This window comes from Apus apus, chromosome 3, assembly GCF_020740795.1.
Source record: "Apus apus isolate bApuApu2 chromosome 3, bApuApu2.pri.cur, whole genome shotgun sequence".
Taxonomy (NCBI): domain Eukaryota; kingdom Metazoa; phylum Chordata; class Aves; order Apodiformes; family Apodidae; genus Apus; species Apus apus.
This window is the reverse complement of record NC_067284.1, coordinates 89,556,418-89,577,418: the sequence shown is the minus strand read 5'-3', so window position 1 is coordinate 89,577,418 and position 21,001 is coordinate 89,556,418. Positions and strand designations below refer to the sequence as shown.

At 46.0% G+C, this 21,001-nt stretch overlaps 1 protein-coding gene across 2 annotated transcripts in view; it reads right to left on the bottom strand.

The window, feature by feature from the left end:
• FRMD1 (FERM domain containing 1) overlaps positions 1-20,092 on the bottom strand; it is a 40,984-nt gene extending 20,892 nt beyond the window's left edge. For both annotated transcript variants that reach the window (XM_051615502.1, XM_051615503.1), the window contains exons 1-3: positions 20,018-20,092; positions 9,571-9,738; positions 3,518-3,608 (exon numbers count right to left, since the gene is read on the bottom strand). In XM_051615502.1, coding sequence (XP_051471462.1) covers positions 3,518-3,608; positions 9,571-9,666 — 187 coding nt within the window. In that variant the 5' untranslated portion in view covers positions 9,667-9,738; positions 20,018-20,092. The remainder of the gene's footprint in view (positions 1-3,517; positions 3,609-9,570; positions 9,739-20,017) is intronic.
• Between the last annotated feature and the right edge of the window lie 909 nt (positions 20,093-21,001).

Here is a 21,001-nt window from a genome sequence, read left to right as displayed (position 1 = left end):
CTCCTGATGATGGATAGGTACTGCGGGAATTTTATGCTGGCATCTTACAGTTCGCAAGAAGGCATGGCCAGACATTGTGCTGGTGCTGAAGGAGAAACAACTGACAGCAGATAAAGGCAAAAAAAAATGCCTTCCTAGGAAGAGACCATGCAACTACTTCCAAGGAGTATTATATACTTTTTGAAGACCTGAACCTCTGCAGTTCCCTCTAGGTGGCCCCTTTCTGCATGTTTTTCTTACATTGCCTTTAATTCATTTGAGGTACCAGAATCATTATAATAGAGCTGTATCTGAGAATATGGAAGAAATTCATAAGCTAGATGCAACTATCCAAGCAGATTTAAGGGAGGTGAGGGAGAAGCAGGGATAGTGGGGAAGGACTGGGAAGTAGAAATCATCAGAGGGTATTCTGGAGAACTTCTGTTGTCATCTGTCTTCTTAAAAGACCCTTTTTTGTAACAAATACCTACATAAAGATAATATGGTAGCGTATTCCATGTGCTTCGGTACTAGGGGATATACAGATGCAGAAGAATTAACTGGTGACAGAGTGGTCTTGGCAGAGTTAACCACCAACCTCCTTGCTAAGTATGTGCCAGGAGGCGGTGGCCTGACAAAGGGAACAGCCACAGCTGTGATAACTGAAGGATGATCCTGGAGGCAGGGGAGCAGAAGCAAAAGGATTTGACTTTGTTAGAAAGCCAGCCTGACAAACTGATAAGAGGACACAGAGAGACAGTGTAGGAGCTGCAGGCTGGCTCCTTCCCAAATAGGCTTCCATCTGCTTGGGTCAAGCAAGGTTTGCTCCTAGGAAAGAGAAGCCAAAGATTCAGGATCACAGGGATCTGGGTTATAACAACAAAGGAGGCCTGGCTGTTCTTTGTCTGCTGACAATCAGTTTTGTTTTAAAAGACCGAATTGTATCTCTGCATACACTTTTGGATAAGGAGATGGAAACCTCCCATGGGGCACTAGATAAGGTTGACCCTGCAGGAGGAACTGTGATATACAACCCAATTTAGGACCCAGCTGCTGAAGCCTACGGAACCAGCTTGAACCTGGCAAGGTTGCAGGATCTTTCACTGAGCAAACTACAAGAAAACAATGCACTTCAGCAGCACACCAGTATGGCCTGCTTGATGATCTGTGACAAAACTAGATAAGCAACATATCCCAAGCTTTGTGTCAGTATGACTTGCCATTATTATACACTTCTAACCCTAATTTTCAAAAGGATCAAATTCTTATTACAGTTGCTAGCTTCCCCCCCAATCGCACACAGTTGGCTGAAGGGTTTTTGTCCTGAGAATAAAAAAGCTCAGGAGAAAAAGGGGTAAAAAAAATATTTTCTGCCACCGTTACCACTATCTTAAATCCTGAAATTTGCCCTCAACATCTGTAAGAAGTGAAGGCAACAAATTTAGGCAAAGAACACTAGAATACATGGCCCAAGACCTAGAGCTTAGATTTCAGAGCATTTGTGGTTTGCAGCTTGCACAGTGCCTTTGGTGCTGTTTTCATTTTGCCATATATAGGGGTTAAATTTCTGCTTATGATTAAGGAGCCCAACCTCTCCCCCTCACACACATGCTTACTATGAGACCAACTGAGCATTATTCTTTCTGTACGTCTGCAGGTCAAATGCGCTTCTAATCCAGATAATCCACCCAGTGTGATTGGTTACAGTTCTGTAGAAATCCCTTAATTTTCATTCTCTTGCCACTACTGACAGTCAGGGTTTTGTTGACTAATTAGCAGCAAGGTAATGGATGCAGGTGGATTAGAATACCTTGTTCTGCATATGGAAGCATCACACTGCCAAAAATGAGTACAGATCAAGAAACTGGAGAATACACCCTTATTAAAACAGAGGAGTTGTTTCTTAAAAAATGACATCTTAGAGCTGCAGGACAGAGAGGTGATAGCACAATGCAGAAGGGGAATACTTTGGTCTGAAGCACAGAGGCTTCCCTTCCAGTTTTCACACATCCATCCCACCCTTGCCTCACAGACCAGCCTCAGGTTTTCCCTTAGAAGTTTCTGCAGGAGGTTCACCAACTTGCTGCCTGGCTAAGGCAAGGCAAGACTTAAGTACCCACAAGACAACCCTGGGCAATGCAAAACTTATCCAGACCTCCCCACAACCTGACCCAGCTGCTTCCCCTTCTTGACATGGTAGCTTTCTGTGAAACCAAAAATCCCTGAAAAGCAGGCAATGCCTTAAAGGCTTCTTCCAAACCCAGAGATGAAGAGTGCTACATTTGAAAGAGAAACAACACCTCACCACTGGCAGTAAAGGAGATGATCACCAGCCTGTTGGCCAAAACAGGGGGATGGGGGTGGGAAATAACTGGGGAACAGAAAACCAAAAGTGTCCCTTTGCTACAGCCCTACAGTAATAAACCCAAAGCTATTTTAAGCTTTGGGTTGAGTGAGAGAGAGAGAAAGAGAGAGAAAGAGAGAGAAAGAGAGAGAAAGAGAGAGAAAGAGAGAGAAAGAGAGAGAAAGAGACCCTGCCCTGGTTGAATGCACAGATAAATTTGTTAGCTAACAGTTTAGTTACACTGATGGAATCTCTTGGAGACTCTATTAACCTTGCAAAGATAAACAGCTTACTCCACACTTCATTTGAGTTGTGTTCTCAAAAAAAGCAGAAAGAAATGAGACAAGTAAACTTAAACAAAACTATCCCACATACTCATAAGAAGGCAAAAGAAACCTTATTTAGGACTTGCAAAAATCTATTATGTCAATGGAACAAGTTGCAGCAGTAAATATTAACACACTTGAGAAAAATTTTGCAGGGAAGAAAAGTCCCTTTCCATGCTTTTGGAAATATGGGGAGGCAGAATAAGGAGGACACCAGATCCGTTTCTAATTACTAAGAGTTGAGGGGGAGTGCCAATGCACACACCATCCTAGAAATGTAGTATCTCTTACCAGTTTTCTCCTTTAAGGCATCATCTTACACTGCTACCTGGTCAATACTCAGGGCAACAGGACCAAGCAGACTGGAGTTCAACTCATGGACTAAGAGATTTTATTTTTCCCATGATGTATTTCAAAACCCAGTGTCATAGGCATTCAGTGCCCTCAAATCATTTGAGTTTCCTCCCCCTGGTACCACATTCTTTGCATGTGGCTTCAGAAGGTAAGTAACACTTTCAGCCCCAAGGTTCTTTCAAGATTCACCTCCTGTTCAACTACTGAGAGTTTTGAATTCAGTGACAAGTATATTGGCTAGCAACTTGGCTACAAGACAGAAAGAAAACCCCACAAAAAGGCGGAACACAAGAACAAAGGAGGAGAACAAAAGCCCCCCCCCTTCTCCCAATTTGTCTGCCCACATACCAAAGATCAAAAGAGCTCCAAGAAGCCTGTGCATAATCTACATACTTTGTGACCTTATTACAATCAAATTCCCTGCAGGCACAGCCACTGTGTATATATGCACACACTGTAAATACACAAGTGGGTCTGTGGACATTTGCCAAGTCCATGCATTGAGTTTGCTTACTTTTAACAATGCTGAGGCCAAAGAAGTGAGGCTCTTTAATCTTCACTAAATCACAAACTTGCTGAAAGAGCTCCTGTCCAGTGGCTTTGACCTGAAAGAAACAACCAATCCAACATTACAGATGGTTCACACACCTGGGTACAGCAATTCTCCTTCATTACATTGACCAATACATTTTTGGGTACCATAGCAAAAAAACTTGCCCCAAAAAACCCCCTTGGCTTCCCCCCCAAAACAGAACAAAATTTGTTTTCAGTATTATTGCTGTTATCACAGAACATTAATAAATATGTCATTTTCCTTCCTTAATAGTGTATAGGGACTCTGCTATATTTTACTATTATTCGTATTATTATATGAATTTAAATTTTCCTATCTATTGATATCTTTGCATAAGAATTCAGAGCACTCCTGGAGCCCTAGTTTTGTGCAGTACTGACCAGGCTATTTATAGGTGCTCTTATAGAAAGTGTGTTTGTAATTACAGAAACGAAAATACTAGTCTCATGCAGATGTGTTTTGTTGTGTTTGGGTTTTTTTGAGAGATGTAAAGAGAAAAATCCTCTTAAGAAAACTTATTTTCAGGAGAACTAAAAACAAAAGTGCACAAACAAACCTAAGACTGCATGGTTTGAGTAGAAATAGCTTGTGGGTTTGAGATGAGGTTGCTCTGTATCCCACACAGAAGACCTTGTTCTGTCCCTTGCTGACTTCTGGTCACAGTCACACAGCAGTTAACATGTTCATCTTCTGAAGCTGTCACCAACAGCCTATAAGCTCTTTCCCATTTCTATGCCACACTAAGACATTCCAGTACCCTTGCCCACCATAATGATGTGCATGTACTGAGGAAGCACTGGGAAAGCAGAGCTGCCAGCACATGCTCCTGCAGGACCAGAGGCTGGGTAGTATTTGCAAGCACAGCACAGGGCAAGGGAGACCTGTGGCATAGCAGCAGAACTACTGTGTGTGTGCACTTTTTTAGCAGGGCTGCTCAGATCACAGGCTTCCCCAGCAACGAGCACAATTTTGGCAATCCACATGTGCAGACCTGGCTGTGTACTACATTGGAGAATTCTCCCACTAACTGTCCCCCCAGCTGTAGCCTCACTTCCCCCTGCCCCATCGCACGACCCCAGGAGCACAGACAGACAACCCCAGGCACAAACAAAACAAAACAAAAAAACCCCTGAACTCCCAACCCTTAGAGGCATGGGGGAAGGAATTTTGAGTGAGAGATGTGAGGAGAGCAAAACACCACCGACAGACAACCTCAGGTCAGTCCCGGGTGCTAACAGCCACAGCAGCAAAATGAGCCAGAACCTCTGAGTTTAATTATGCCACTGCTGGACAATGCAGATTAGCAGCTGCTTGAGCAGCCTTTCCGAGGGGGACAGTGCAGTGCTACTTTCACAGCAGTGAAGATAACAGGGCAGAAGTCGACTACTGAACTCTCCCACAATCTAATCACCATGCTCAACATAATCACCACCGTAATTCTTAAAACCCTTTTAGTGGATGCATGCCACACTCCCCAGAACCTGGCTGCTCTCTCCTCCCTGCTCCGGGATATTCTATGTCACTAGACATGGACAATGGGAAACAGGAGGTCATTTTAGTATTCATTTTCTTCTATGTGACAAGGCATCACTAGCCAGCAACTCACTACTGCTTTATTGGGAGCTGTGAAACCTGTGCTACACCAATACATGTGTGCAAATATACATGCTTTGGGAGAGAAGTAGGTTGTGCAAACTTCTGGTAAGTCCCAAACCCACATTGGGGTCTTACTGTGGGTCACTGTGTGAGACTGCACCCTTACAGTCTCCCACCTAAATGCAGTATTTGCTCAGCTGCCAAGAACACGCAGTTGGAAGGGAAGGTTGGGTACAAATCTGTGTTCTTTCTCAAGGAAGCAAACTCTGAGCATGTTCTACCTGGGAAAGACTCACTAAGGAAGAAGTGATGTACCCCTAGCCAGAATGGTTATGTGCAATACAAGAGTCACTGGCAGCACAGGACTGTGTAAAGCTATGCAAGTAGATGAATTTTTTAAGTGGCATGCTTTCATATCTAAGGGAAAAAACCTGCTTTAAGATAATAAGGAACTCAGCACTTCAGTGTTTCATGACACTCAGCTCTAAAGCAGCTATTTAATTAGATTTCTTGCACAGCAGGTACATGAGCTACTAAATCGTCCACTCTCCTTTTGGCACTTCCCTTCTGTATCAAGTTTTACTCCCAGCCTTCAAGGCCATGCAACACTGATCACTCTTGAGATCACTGTCCCCTCCTCCTGCCTTCCCCTCTGCTCAAAGCAACCAAAGTTTCCCTTTGCATTTTTCAGCTGTGCACTTCTCTTTGGCCTTTCCTCCCTCTGCATGTGATTCCTGTGGCAAGCTCCATCCCAGACATGCCGTGAATCACTCTTTCCCCTCATACTCAGCTTTGCCCCATGTCAAACTCAGGGCATCTTTACACATGAAATTTAGTCCAAAATGAGGTCAAGTGCAAGTCTGCAGAAAGTGACTGCTACTCCAAGGTTATTCTGTGTGCAAATACTCACACATATTGGTTACCTATCTCTAGTTCTCTTAGTCCATATGCTTTAAAACATCAGCTCTCCTGCTCACAGAACAACTGAAAGCCTTTGGGCCTGTGCCCTACGTTTGTTATTCACCAGCACAGAGGACCTCACCAGACTTCCTCCTCTCCAAAAATTTCTGCTCATGCTCCCAGCTTTAATCCAGAAGGTAGGCAAGGAGCAACATGTGCTGTGGCTGCTGCTGAACTACTCAAACACAGGTAGAGGGGTTGCCTGCCCTGCTCCCCTTGCTGGCAGCTGGACCTTCACTAGCATAGGTCTGTCCCTCTCCTTTATTCAACTGGTACTACCCAAGAAAGTTTTCAGAAACCTAGTCATAGAAACTAGCTGATATGATCAACAGGTTCAAAACTATCAGGGAGATAAGCCACAATGCTGGCAGATAAACAAAACTGAACAAACCAGATACTACTCCAAGATCTTTGGTGCAAACAATGCAATTTTTAGTTGCACCATTCTCACTCCCAGCCTGCATAAGCTTCCTGGTGTGCATACTCCATGTCCCTCTGGGGCTGCCTGCAGCAAGGCAGACTGCGTTGCTCTGATGTCCATTCTCCCCAGCAGAAACTTCCCACTTCACATCCCTCTCCTTGGGGCAGCTGATGAGCTGCAGCACCTACTAGTTCTCTTCACTTCTCTGCTTCTCCTCATGTTCACAGTTGGTCCCAGGAAGATGGTTTTCCTCTTCACCATCCCCTCTAATTTATCTATACATCCAGAAAGGTGGAGACCAAAGTTAATTAAGAGATACTCAATTATGGGGGAAGAGACTTGGAAATTCATCCTGCCCTTCTCTCTTCAACAGCACTATCTGTGCAGGGCATATGACAAATCCATTTTAAAGAGAAGGCTTCTATCTACATGAGACCACATAAAACACTTAGGTAAACTCTTATCTGGAAGGGTGGAATTTATATGGGATGGGGGAGAAAAGAATTACCTGCATAAACACAGTGCTTATCATGGGAAGGATCTATGATTTATTCTGCTGGAAGGACAACCTACCTCACAGAGATGCAAGCTTGTTTAGTATTTACATTCCACACTGAAGAGGCTTAAAAGGCTTTGGAAATCTTAACTAGTAGCATTATTATTCCAATAAACACACAAAGTATCACCTGTGGTTGTACTAATTAAATTTGAGTTCTACCAACATGACTAGAAAATTGCCTTGATGTTACTTTAAAAAAACCACAACAATCTCTCCAGCTGCAAAATCTTAATTTTTGTTGTTGTTTTGAAGAGGTTTTATGGTAAAGACAGAAGCCAAATGCAAAGCTGGTTTTGGTGACCTGCTCAGCTCTAGCAGGTCATGTTTCACTCTGTATGCAATTAGGACACAACTGTGCATTGAGGTCTTCTGCACTGGCCAAGGCAGATACTCTGTTTCACACGCAGGCATCTCCATGTACATACTTTCTCAACTTGCCAGCTGCCAAAGCATGGGCAGCAGAATCAAGGAGGTAAGATGTCTTTAAAAGGGCTACTGAGGTGTGCTGTGGCAGGGACCCCTCCACGGGACGAGACAGCAATGTTCTTGGCATCCTGACTCTTTGGAGGGACAGCAGGCAGGAACAAGGGGACACAGCACCTTCCCTCTGTCCCTGCCAGCGCTCAAGGCAAAAGACTGTTTCTTATGCTTATGGAGATATTTTGAAAACATGTAGATGTGACACTTAGGGACATGGTTTAGTGGTGGACTTGGCAGTGTTAAGTTTATAGTTGGACTCAATGATCTTATGGGTCTTTTCCAACCTAAATGATTTGAAGATACGTTGTGGGTATCTGGGATTTACTACATGGTCTAAGTGCTGCCTAAACTCGATACAGCATAGCATGACTTAGTGGTGGAGGAACAGCTGTGTGCCCAGTGAGGAGGGGCCACAGCATGAGCCCTGTGGGGACACTGCCCTCCTGCCCGCCAGTCTGCACCTTCCCCACGGCAGGGCGGGCTCTGCTATCTCAGATCTTTAGCATCCCTGATAAAAGCTATAAGAAGGTGAGATTTAAGGTCAGTCACAACAGATCATTACCCTTGCCTGTGCACCTGCTGCCAAGAACTTAATTAAATGATCATTTTGTGGCTTGCACAAAAGCCAGCAGATAGCAAAAGCCTTCTGGGGTGGTAGTTGGGCTGGGTTTGAACTGGTGACCTAGAAGCAGCACGCCCCAGATTTTCTGTTACAGCCTTGTTCCATCCAGCCCTCGTGGCTGTTTCAGTTAGCGATGCCACACTTAAACACAGCAGGTAGGAAAATTCCAACATGGATTTTGAAGATTAGCATGCATAGTTTCAAAGGCCACTGTTTCAATCAAGAGCTTAAAATAAGTTTACCTCAACTGTCTTCTCCCACTCCCCATCCCAGATGGGGAAAAAAAACAAAGCAAAAACCTCCCCAGCCCACACATGAGTGCACACACGCAATCACAAGAGAGCACTTATCTTTGAGCCTAGCTTGTCACCTGAATGTGAGTTGCCCTTGTCAGCTCAGTTTCTCACAAGTTCAAGGAGCAACCAGCACTGCACAAAGAGGCACCGTGCTGTGGCAGACACTGTGCCATGCTGGGCTGCCAGCTGACCTGGCTCTGCTGTCCCTCGTGCACACACACTTGGGCATTTGAAGAGGTGATCAAAGAAGTTAAGAGACCTACCTTTATTTATTTATTGTGTACAAATACTCGAAGGAGGGACGAAAACCCTCAGTGTTGTTTAAGAGTTTTTTAAGAGATTGGCAGACTATCAAGAAAGCTGGGGAGGGACTTTTTCAAGGGCATGTGGTGATAGGACAAGGGGTAATGGTTTTAAACTGGAAGAGGGGAGATTTAGCTTAGACATTATGAAAAAATTCTTTAGTGTAAGAGTGGTGAGACACTGGAATAGGTATCCCAGGGAAATTGTGGCTGCCCCTGCATGGAAGTATCCAAGGCCAGGTTGGATGGAGCTTGGAGGAACCTGGTCTAATGGGAGGTATCCCTGCCCTTGGCACTGGGGTTGGAACTAAGTGATCTTTAAGGTCTCTTCCAACCCAAACCATTCTATAATTCTGATTCTAAAATCAGAAATGGCTAAAATGCCAGAGAAATGGTCATGTGTTGGGCATGCTTGCTGAGTCACGAAGGAATTTCAGGTTCAATTTTATTTTAAAATGGCCAGACTATTAGCAGTAGCAAACACACTGAGAAAGAATGAAAAAGGGAGTAACACCAGAAAAAGAGCAGAGGAGACCCCCTCATCCAAAATGACAACCAGGACTCTTATAAGGAACTCTGCAAATTAGTAGAAGCTGCTCAATTAGAAAATGGAGCGCCAATTACCATAAGCTGGCTAATAGCCTTTTGGTCAGCAGACCGGCACCAGGATTTCAGGAGAACAATGGGAGCTAACAAAACTGAACCACAGCTCTGGCCATGATGCAGCGACCTCCCGGCCTCCCTCCCCGCCACTCACCCCGACACTCAGGCTGAGCTGCTCCCGGCTGGGCAGGAAGACACAGACGCTCCGGCTCTCCGGCTGCATCCTGCCAGTCAGCAGCACCCTGCTCATGATGGGCAGCTCCGTGGGGACCAGGGTTTCCTCTCTGGGCGAGCGTCAGGCTCCCTTCATCCCATGCACCTGCTGAGAAGGTGAGAGCATCAGTGCCACGCTCCTGCCGGCGCTGGGAGCAGCTCACAACACGTGTTTGACGCAATGTTTTCCTCCCCGCTGTTAAACAAAAAGCCAAATGACCCGTTTTTATGGCACCACAGTCAACGTTTACACTGGCATCACAGCATTAACTGGGCAGGGTCAACCTTTAGACAGCCCAAGAGTCCCAGAAGAGTGCCATAAAGCAATCAGGCCTCCTTAGAGTAACAAACCAGGCTCAAGGTTTCGAGCCACATGTAAGTGATAAGACAGATGACACTGCTTCCCAAAAATACCCATGAGAGAGGAGGGAGTGCCCTGTCCTTCAACCAGGTACCTCACTCCTGCCTAAAGCAGAGGTTTTCACAAGTCATCAGCAGGCACGTGCCGGTGCAGTGGGCTGCTGCTGAGATGTCCTCCCCCTCTCTCTCCTCCTAGTCCCTGGGAAGCTGCTGAATCTAACACCTCAACTTAAAGGAGGAGGTGAAAACATACACAGTTACAAGGCCATGCTGCAGTTTCATACTTTCTACAAGATGAGCAGTGCCAGCCTCCTCCCAAGGGCTGAGCCCAAGCTCCATGAGAATCTTGGAGCTGAAGTGATTATAATAACAGAATTAAGAGACATAAATTCAGTTCATACCCAGAAGCAAAGCAGCCAGTATCATCTTCACATTATAGCCAGGTTAGACACAGTTTGCTCAGCAATTTGTGACATTTTATTTACAGCCCTCTGCTCTGACACTCTCCAGGGCAAGGAAGCATCCCAAGGCACCTGATGAATCCAGAAGGAAGGGGAGAGGCTCCTCAAGGGTGGGTTAGGGATGAATGTTGGCAGAGATCTGAACCAGCAAGATATGAACCAGTTATGGGGTCCAGCCAGCAACACCCAGACACCCATCACTGGTGGGTGCAGCAACAGAGGTGCTACTGGCTGATGCCTGCCCACAAAGCCCCCTGTGCCCCTGGGGATGGGCATGTACCCCAACAAGGGCAGTGCTGCCCTCTCCCACTGCCCATGGCAGAGCCTGCCTGTGGGGGACAGGCTGTGAAGGGGTGCACAGGCTTTTCCTTCACCCTCCAAAATGGATTCAAGGACAAGGGATCATAAGCAGCAAGGAAGCAGGTCCTGTTAAGCTAACACATGACATACGTACATATATATATATATATACACACACATGTGCATGTGTGCACTACATGTAAGTTTTTTAAGTGTTATCACATTTGTCCTGTTTCAGGGGAAAAATATGGTGGAATCAAACACTCGTGTGTGAGATGGGAAAATCAAACCACCATGGGAAAACAAAGTACAGTACAGAAAAAGTAATTCGGATTTACTCCTCTCCCTTCAATTCCATGTTCAAACATTATAGTATTTTTTTCTTAAATCAAATGCAAGAAAAAGATCTGTAAGTGTCTTTTTGCAAGTACATATGCTGTTCCAGGCAGCTCCTTCCCTGAACCAGCATACACAATGTTTCTCAATAAGGCATTTTTTAATACAAGTTCTCTATGTGGAGCATCTCCTATGAGACAGAAACACAAAAAATTGCACTTGTATTAACAAAAAAAAGTGTTATTTATTTTTTTTCAAAATCAGAATTTAGTTACACAAGCAGTAGGAGTTTTTAAAAGGAGATTGCTTTAAATTATAAGCAAGTAGGAAAGACACATTTCACTTCCTGGGACAGGTGAAAGCTTCTGTTAAATAAAATATTAAGAAAAAAAACTCTGATTTATCCCCTCTTGTTGCTGTAATTATACTGATGAGCTCTCTTAGGCTCCAGGCTATACACAACTAACAGCTGTATATAAATTACAGATGTCTACAGACTGACTCAAGGGCAACAGGTCACTATTATTATTGCCAGCTGATCTCATACGCGCCATAAACTTTATCAAGAGCACAAAAACCTCAGAATATGAGCTCAAGCTTTCCAACATAAGGAGGTTTGTCTTAATTGTCAAACCACTGCCCTAGCCAGTACACATTCCCACTTGCCAAGGGAGATCATGTCTAGTGAAGATGTTCATGTGGCTCATAACAGAACTGGAAACAGGACAAAGAAGCAACCATGAAAAACACATGCACACAATGTTCTGTGGATAACTTAAGAAACTGAATCCCACTTCCCCACAGCCTCCATAAAACAAAGCTTCTGGAAAGCTTTTTCTCTTGTCTCACACCTCTGTCCATTTGAGTTTTTAACAGAACAACTATGGATCCTGGGAACCAGAAAGTGAGAAAGGAGGGGAAGATCGTATTTTTCTTAAGTTTTAAGACAAATGAGCTTGTGGACCTGCCACAGCAGGTAAGAGGTTAAAGAAGAAATGTCCTTAATCTGAAAGGGGAAGTCAAACACAAGCCCAGCTCAGCCTTCTCTTCTTTAGAGGTATGTTAGGTTGTGATAAAATATAATGAATCATTAACTTCCTAGCATTTCATGTTTACATCTTTAAAGAAAAAAAGAAAAAAAAAAGAAAAAAAAGTTGTGAACCAAGAGTAACTGCCCAGTGAAAAGAAGTGGACAGAAGGAATGCTCTTACCTAAACATACACAATTTCAGACTGCCCATATGCCATTCTTTTGTTTACCACAGATTCCAACCTCTTAACCTCAATTAAACCCTAAAAGCTCCAGCAAATACACTGCAGATGAATTAATAAAAGCTGAAGTCAATCATTGGCCTCTGGGACACCCTACAGGTTGTTTGCTTTCATTCTGGGGTCTTTTTTGGTTTGGTGGGGTTTTTCGGTGTTTTTGTTGTTGTTGTTTTTTAAATAACATCACTTCATGTTTTAGGTCCCAGAGAAGTGCATTTTGAGATGTAATTGCTTGGTCAAAGGCCCAGCAGCCTATCAATGAAACAGTCAGAGGCACTATTTATTTGTATTCTTCTGGTATCAGTCAGGAGGCTTATTAAGTGCCTAGAGTGGTGGCACAGCTTATTTAGAACTGTTTATTTTATCTAAACACACGTGCAGCAGAGCTTTGGAAAACATGCCTGTCATTAATTTCAAGACTCCTTGATTAAACAGTTCAAACATGTCCATAAAAACTCATTAAGAAAAACTGTCCTTCTCCTCCTCTCTCTAGGGCCCCTCAAGCTGCCTCCCAGCACTGGACCAGACCTCAGCACTCGCTGGGTCAAAGCAGGAATGGCAGAGGTTTGCCCCAGTGAGAGGAATAAGAGTGGCAGAACTCTCCAAGGGACGAGGAGGAGGATGAGGAAGGAGACTGTTGGTTTCAGAGATCAGCAGGATGGCTAGCTAACCCACCTCACGCAGCCCAAATACAAAATGGCACAAGGATAACCTGCCACCACTGAATTTGAGGCCACACCACGACCAGCCTCTCTGGAAGCAGGTCTCATGCAAACAGCATGTGGGTTCATCTAGCCTTAAGAGTGCCTCTGTATTTTACACGAGTTTGTGGAACCACAGTGGGTCCTAATCCTGGTTTCAGCCTCTAGGTAGTGCCACAACCACATGTCAAGAGAGCAAAGCAGATAGATGAACAAGCACTTCCCTATCAACTCAAAGCAGCAAAACAAAATCCTAATTCTGTGCTGCGCTCAGAAACACCAAGAAACATGCTCTGTAAGGTTTATTAGGAAAGCTGGTTTTGCTAGTGCTGACAGAAAGCAAGCATTGAGCATCTTCCTGATAAAACTTTACCAGAGGGGCCCTATGGAGTCCCATCAAAAACTGTCCAGAAACGTTAAGGCTCTTATTAACATGTTCCAGACATTATCCAAAGAAGCCTAAGACAACTAGACTCCTAGGCTCCAGTTTCCCAATCAGCTTAAGCAGCTTTAATTAAGGCAGTCCTGGAGCAAGACATACAACTACCTGGAAATAAATCTGCCTTTGGCAGCAACCCACTCTCAGGCTGTCTCGTACTCATGATGAAACATGGCCTTAAAACTGAGAATTCCCCCCCCTCACCTTCCAAGTACTTTGTCCCGTCAGAGGCATATGTAAGGCAGCAGTATTATCTGCAAGGCAGAATAATAAAGAGCCTGAGCAAGTAAAATATGTAATTATGGCATATATTAACCTTTCCCAGCAACTTTAACACCCCACCCACCTCTTTTGACTATCCCCTGAAATGATGAAAATTTCTCTAGAAAGATGCATCAACCATGAGGGAGGTAAAAAAAAGTTGCTAGTCAGGACAGAAAACAAGATTGAAGCTAAATAGCTTTATGTCATGGCTGCAGATGTGTGATGCCACCTGCAACCAACAACTAGGTCATGTCCTGCAAAAGCACACTGACTTTTCCAGCATACCTGCCTCAACATCACTCCAGGACTAGCATGACATATCTGAGGGCAAGGATGCCACAAGGAGGTAAGGCACATGGATTTGACGTCTACATGCCATTTCTGGGGTAGAATACACACCTGCCTTCAAACACTCTGAACTCCTTAGTAGGAAACACGTATTCAAAGCCATTGAACAAGGAATACCAAGACACCTCCCAGCCAGTTGGGTGCTCTGAAGGACTGGATCTCAGAACTGATGCAGCTTGGCTACTGGACAGATGCAACACGAGCAGCAAAGACAATTGGATTTAAGTCCATAGATGTGGGAGATGCAACTGCAACAGGCCTTCTGCATCTGCTAGCAACACCTGTTAGATCTGAGTGCAGTCCTCTCACAGGGATGGGATGTGGGCCTGGCTCCCACCTTTCCTTTGGGATTTTTCAAAAGGTACAGTGGGAGATGCCTCAAAAACTCCAGAGCTGTGGAGCCTTAGCAGACCTAGCCATCACCCTGTACCTTCTGGGACAGATGGGAAAATCACTGAGGTGGTCTTAGATACCAACATCCTTTTTCCTTTCTTCCAGTACAAGCAGCACTCCCCAGTGACACCGAGCTTTAACAATAGAGAAGAAAGTGCATTCTCGTTAGTCTTCATCGAAGGATTAGACACAGCTCTTAGTTAGGCATGACTGCCCACACTCCACTTTCATGCTGCAAAATTTTCCTGCCTCATGTCAAGCAGCACAAGTGAGTGTTAAAACATGACACACACTCCTGAGTTCATAACTCTTCTGCTATGTACCTTCCATAAGGTAGCCAGTGTACTCAGGATGAAGGGCCCTCCCAGAATTCTCCAGGACTCCTATTCCTAACCCAGGACCACACTGCCATGCTACTCAGTTTGTAGGCTGCCTGTCTTTATACTTAAAGATGGAAGACAACTCGTCTATCCAGGGATGATGCAGCATCCTCTGGTAGCCAAGTGAAAGTAACACAGGTTTTTGGGAATACAGCAGACCTTACTGCTCCTAACTAGTCCTCAAGGAGAGGAAAAAGGAGGTGCTCCTATAGGACACGGAAGCGCAACAGCAGGGCAGCAGTGGCAGGCCCAAGAAGGTGGCTGCTACGCTTCCATCCGATTCTCCCATGCGATGAAAAAAACTCCTCAGTAGTTTGCTCTTTGTGAGGAGAGCCCAGCATGAATCATCTGGGCTTAATCTTTCCCTGAAACCAAACTGAATTCAGGAGACTTCTGAAACAGGCAATGACTATTAAGGACTCCAGGCAAAAAAGGATGAATTTGGATCTCACAGGGACTATATTTTTCCATCACTTTCAAGTGATGGAAAGTACCTTTGAATTTTTGCCACAAAAACATGCAGCCTTTTAAAATGTATTATTTTAACAGAAGCATACGCAAAACTTAGCAATATATATGCTTTAAACAATTCCCAAAGAGTAAAGTCTGCAGCTAGAACATGGCAATTCCTTTCCAGCATGTTTTTCCTGGGGGTATAAACATTATCTTGCCAACACAGGAAGAGTAATGGATCAACTAATCCTGCCTTTTCATTGATTGGTAAACCTAGTAGCATGTACCCCATCACATCTGACTACCAGTATGAAGTTTCTCTTACAGTGAATTTGCTTACTTCTTCATAATCTATTAATGGACTTGTTTACTGATTACCAATCACTTGTAAGGCTTCCTGATACTTCATAAATCAAGCACATTGATTAAAATTTATAAGTAAGTATCAAATGAAGATAGTGAGTGGCCTAGGTAAATGCAGAAGTGTAAGAAAGGACCAGCAAAATAAGGGAGAACGCATGAGCCAGCCTGAGTGTCCATTGCACTGCACATAAAACAGCTGCAAAGGAAGCCTGCTCAGAAGGGCAGAGCTGTTTTCTCAGCTGGATGACAGCACTGCATGAAATCTTGGAAAGGTTAAGGGAAGTGATTTGCTTGAATAGCCATTCAGTAACAGCAAGCTTGCCACCACTCAAACACACCAGCCACATCTCTCTGGAGATGGACCCTTACAGAAGGGGTATTGATGGACACACATAGGCAGAACCAGGAGTGCAGTAAAGGAAACACGACCATCTGGTACCTCAAGTGAAGGACAGCAACAGCAAAGGCTTCAGTTTGGCAGTCAGGTGCCCACCACGCGCACTCCTGCCAAGCAGTGCAATCTTTACTGGAAACTGTTCATGGCTTGTATCTATGGGAAACAGGAGGGGCGAAGTACAGAGGGAGGGCTGCAGCAAGGTCTTCCAAATAAGGGAGAGTGAGGCTTCCTTCTTAGCCACTGTAACTGTCAGGAAGCTTAGGAAACGCAGGGAGAGCAAAAGCTCTCTCTACTACTAACTCTCTCTACTACTAACTCAGAGGAGAAGCAACATTCTACATTGTGCAAATTGCAGACGCGTGAGGTCTCATGAGCCAAAAGCCTATTGGTTAATTCTCCACCAGGAAACATATTCCTGTTTTTAAGCCTACCAAGGCTAAAAAAAGGATTTCTCCCAAGCAGAGCTATTATACTCTTGCCTTACACATAATAACTGAGAGACACTCCTCTACAAGTCTTCTGTCTTTGCAGAAGTTATGCCACTGTGGTGGTATTTTCATATTTGAAGTATGAATAAACTCTTCCTTCATCTTCTGTTCTCAACAACATCTTGTAACATTTCTAGAAGCAAGCAGACTATAAAATCTTTATTTAAAAAAAAAAAGCAAAAAAAAAAGCATCATCGTAACTTCACAAGCCATACCTGGAGCTGCAAAACAAGTAAGAACATACATGCTTTTACCAATATATGATGTAAAGAACTCTTCTGAGCAGGAATAGCTTTGCTACCAGTAATAACCAGGTAAAACAAAACAAAACAAACCCCACAACAAACAAACAAAAAATGTAACAGCTGGCTTACTTCCCCAGAGGAAGGAGAAAGTCCACTGCTGATCTCATGGCATTTGAATCACCATTGAAATATTCAGACCAACTAGCCAGCTTCTGCATTGCTGTGCTTCTAACTTCTTCCCCCTACAGTATACAGCTAGACCTGAACATATTCAGAGCAGAGAGGAATATTGATTTATGTGAAGTGGAAGAACTTCTAGAAAGAACAGATAAAACTCCATCTGGAACACAGCTTCTTTCTATTACAAGTGTGAAAATGCCAATCTGCCAATACCTTGACAAAATTAACACAAACAGCAGGATCTTTCTGGTTAGAGCAGCTTCAGAGACTGCACATACTACTGCCAGGCATCAACTTCAGCAAAGTGATGGAGAAGTGGAAAGTCACAGTTCAAAAAAGAAACAGAACAAAAATCATCTTTACAGAGAGTGCTGCATTTTTCAGGTGATGCTGAATTTTGCAAAAAGAGGACACGGAGGGAAAAAAAAAAAAAAAAAAGTAAAAAGCAACCGTAAGAACTGGTTTAACAAGAAACAAATTAATTTCTACTGCAATTCTCCAAGGAGCTCCTCTTTGTCAGAAGACCTCTTTTGGGCTGAGACCTCCATTTGTCCATGCTCAATTACTAACCACACACTACAAATTAAGGTATCACTGCTTAACACCACCAATATAATCAAGAAGCAGTGCAGTAGCACAGGACTTCTGCAAGAAAAGCAGAAGTGTAACCCTGGAGCACAGTAGGCATGCAAGTAATTTACATTGTCTTGCACTGGACATTGGATGAACAGTAAGGCAATGACTCTACTTCAAAAGCTAACTGATACAGAGCTAACCACTGACTTCATACACTTTTTACCTGCAGTGTTGAGAACATAAAACAGTGGTGTAGTTTTAAAGCACTATCAGCTGTGCTTTATAAAACAGACAAACAAACAAAAACAAACAGACAAACAAAGTAGCATGGCCCCTTTCTGCTATCAAAAAACTTCCTCTATCAAAAAACACTTAACTTGGAAAAACACATGTAAATACAATTTTTGTTTTAGGGTTATTTTGTTTCAGGAAAAAAAAGTGACACAAATTTATTAACCACTGGTGTATATCCCAGCTTCTTACATTCATTTAAAAAATCTAGGTAAGTACAAAAAAATCCCTACGGGAAAAAAACCTGTCCAAAGATCACAGACAGAATTTTTGGTGAACCACTTAAAAGAATCACTGTGGCTCTTGTTCTTCAATAGCATTTTGTAGACTTATTTTTGCTTAAACTTGTATTACTGTTTTTTTGTTTTCCCCCTTTTATTTTTTCTCCCCTAAAGGTGATCTCTGCAATAAAACTTTTTTCCCCCCTTTTTGGATCCCATTTTCTTCTGATTTGACATTCTTCATATGAAGCCTAAACACTGGTTATTACACAGACTCTCAACATCACCGGTGCTGACAACAGAACACTTTGATTAAGAATGCACAACAATTAAATGGGAGGAATAAACAACAGAGAGAGGCCAAGGCACTGTTGTCATTCCAAGTTTTCCAAGAACAAAATAACAAAAAAAAGAGCTAAACAAATGAATGACAAACCAATGTCCAAAACACTTTTTTTTTTTTTTTTTTCTGTTTTTAAAACACTACTGCAGAGATAATCAGTGCTAGAAATACACCCTCATTATTTTCTCTGGGAAAGTGCTCTATGCTTTTTAAGTATTTATTGCCAAGGTCTGGGCATCGCTGTGGTTCTCTGAAGAAGGGACAAGGTCCAGTTTCCTGGTGTGGTGGAAAAACACAGATGTGCATTTTAAATGCCATCTTGGAGTTAACCTGAGAGCCTGTCACTGCTGTGCAGCAGAAGAAACATCACTCGATGCAGGGGATGATGATTTCTGAGCACTGGAAACCCAGAGCCTTTCCCTGTAAATTGGTACCAAGAAAGAATTGGAACAATAATGAAGTATGGAGACTTTTTCCTTTGCGACACCCACCCCTTCTCCCGTGCAACTATACCTGCTGGGACACTCATTTCCTTTCCTGTGTCAGTAGATGAAAGGCTGTCACCATGATCTGGCCACTTGGACCAGCCCCACGAGATGCCTTGCTCCAGTCCCTCGCCCCTTAGCCTGCTTCCGAGGAAGCAGTGATGGGCCCTGGAGAAAGTCCAGGTCCTCGGCTACCTGCCCCACACACCTCACCCTGCCCCAGGTGCTACAGCTTGCAGGGACTTGCACCTCTTGGCTCGTAGTCATTCTGCACTGCCTGGCCACGGCCATGTCACTCTCCCTCAATACCTGCCAGACAGGTGGCAGCCAACTAAGTTGCTGCTGGGAAGGTTCCCAGACCTGTGTCATCTTCTGTCCCACAGGAGCCCTCTGGGACACGGCCACTGCCCGCGGCCATGCCGGGGATCTCTCTCGTGGCGCAGCCGGTTTGACTGAGCCAGGGAACGCGCCCCGGCATCACCTCATCTCCTAGCACCGGCGAGACCCGTCGGTGGCAGCCGACGACAGCGAGGGATGATGGAGCTCCTACGACTCCAAAACCCTCCCAGAGCCCCACACTCCCCTGCTTCCAGCTGCAGCTACACACCCGCAGCCACCCCACGACCTCAGCCCTGCGCTCGCTGCCCCCGCGACGGCAAAATTCGTATTAATACTAGAAATCGCTACAAGTCTCCCGCCGAAACCAAACCTCCCTTTACCGACCAAGTTGTGCATCACTTTTTAGCCGCTCAGGCCCCTGCAGGCGCAGCCGAGCGGAGCAGAGAGCCTCCCGCGGCTCCGCGGGCACCAGGCACCTCGGCGGCCGCGCTGCCAAGGGGCCCGCAGGTTGGGCGCTGCGCGGGTTGAGCGCTCCGCTCCCAGCCCCGCCGGCGGCCGCGCCGTCCCGCGGGCTCACGGGGGGACCGCTCCGTGCCACCGGCCGGGACAGCTGCCGCTCCCGCACTCCGGACCCGGCACTCGTCCTTTGTCCTGCGGCAGCTCCTCTGGGCCGCGCCCGCCCCCCGTGTTGCCAGAGGAGCCCCGCAGGGACGCGGGAGCCCCGGGACAAGAGCCCCACGGGCAGCGCGGCACTTACCGCGGGGTGGCCCCGGCCGCAGAGCTCCGCCGTCTCCTCCGGTGCGGGACGCACCGCCCGCCGAGCCGAGCCGAGCCGAGCAAGGCAACGTCCCGGGCGCGGCGGACGACGGGCGCACGCCGGTGCCCCGGAGGAGGAGTGGGGCTGGGGGCGGGGCGGGACACGCCCCCTGCCCCCGGGACCCCCCCCGCCTGTCCCGGGGGCCGCACGCCGACACCGCGGTAGCCCCGCGTGGGGTTCCCCCACCCCTCCACACACCCCGCACCGCTGCCTCGGGGCATTGGCGGAGCCGGGCGGGGAGTGGGCGGGGAAGGCCCGGGCCGCCGCCTCGGGTTGGCGAGCGCGGCCGTCCGTCCATCCGCGCCGCGGCGTGCGGGGCTGGGGAGCGGGGCGAGAGGGGGAGCGGCCCGGCCGGGAGCGGCCGCTGAGGTGAAAAAGGGGGCGACGAGGCGGGCGGGGTGTCTGAAGGGGAGCCCCCAGCCCCGGGAGGAACCTGCGTGTGGGCGTGTGGCGAGAGGCAGCCTGCGGGGGCTTTGTCCCCGTTTGGGGGCAGTTTAATCCTACGTTGCCACCCTGGAGCCTGGCGGGATGCACAGTGTGCTCCGCGCTGGCAGCAATAAAGTCTGCGTAGGTGAAATTTTAATTACGAGAGATCACAGCGAGGCGCGAGAAGTCAGCCTGGTCGCTGTGCCGTGGCCGGGCTGGCTGGGCAGCGCTCGGAGGGGGGGTACGGTGCGAAGGGTGAGAAGGTGCCGCCGAAGAGTCGGGGTCGCGTGTGGGAACGCTGAGCGCCCTGCGGGGCTGGGAGCCCGCGTGCAGGGGGAGGCAGCGTATTTGGGAAGGAGGTGCTGTGTTGCGTGCGTCTTGCAGATCTCGCATCTCTCCCACTTTTATGTAATAATTTGTGATTTAACCTGAATATGAGAAAATGCTTCTTTACTCTGAATAACAGAGCACTGGAAGAAGCTGCCCAGGGAGGCTGTG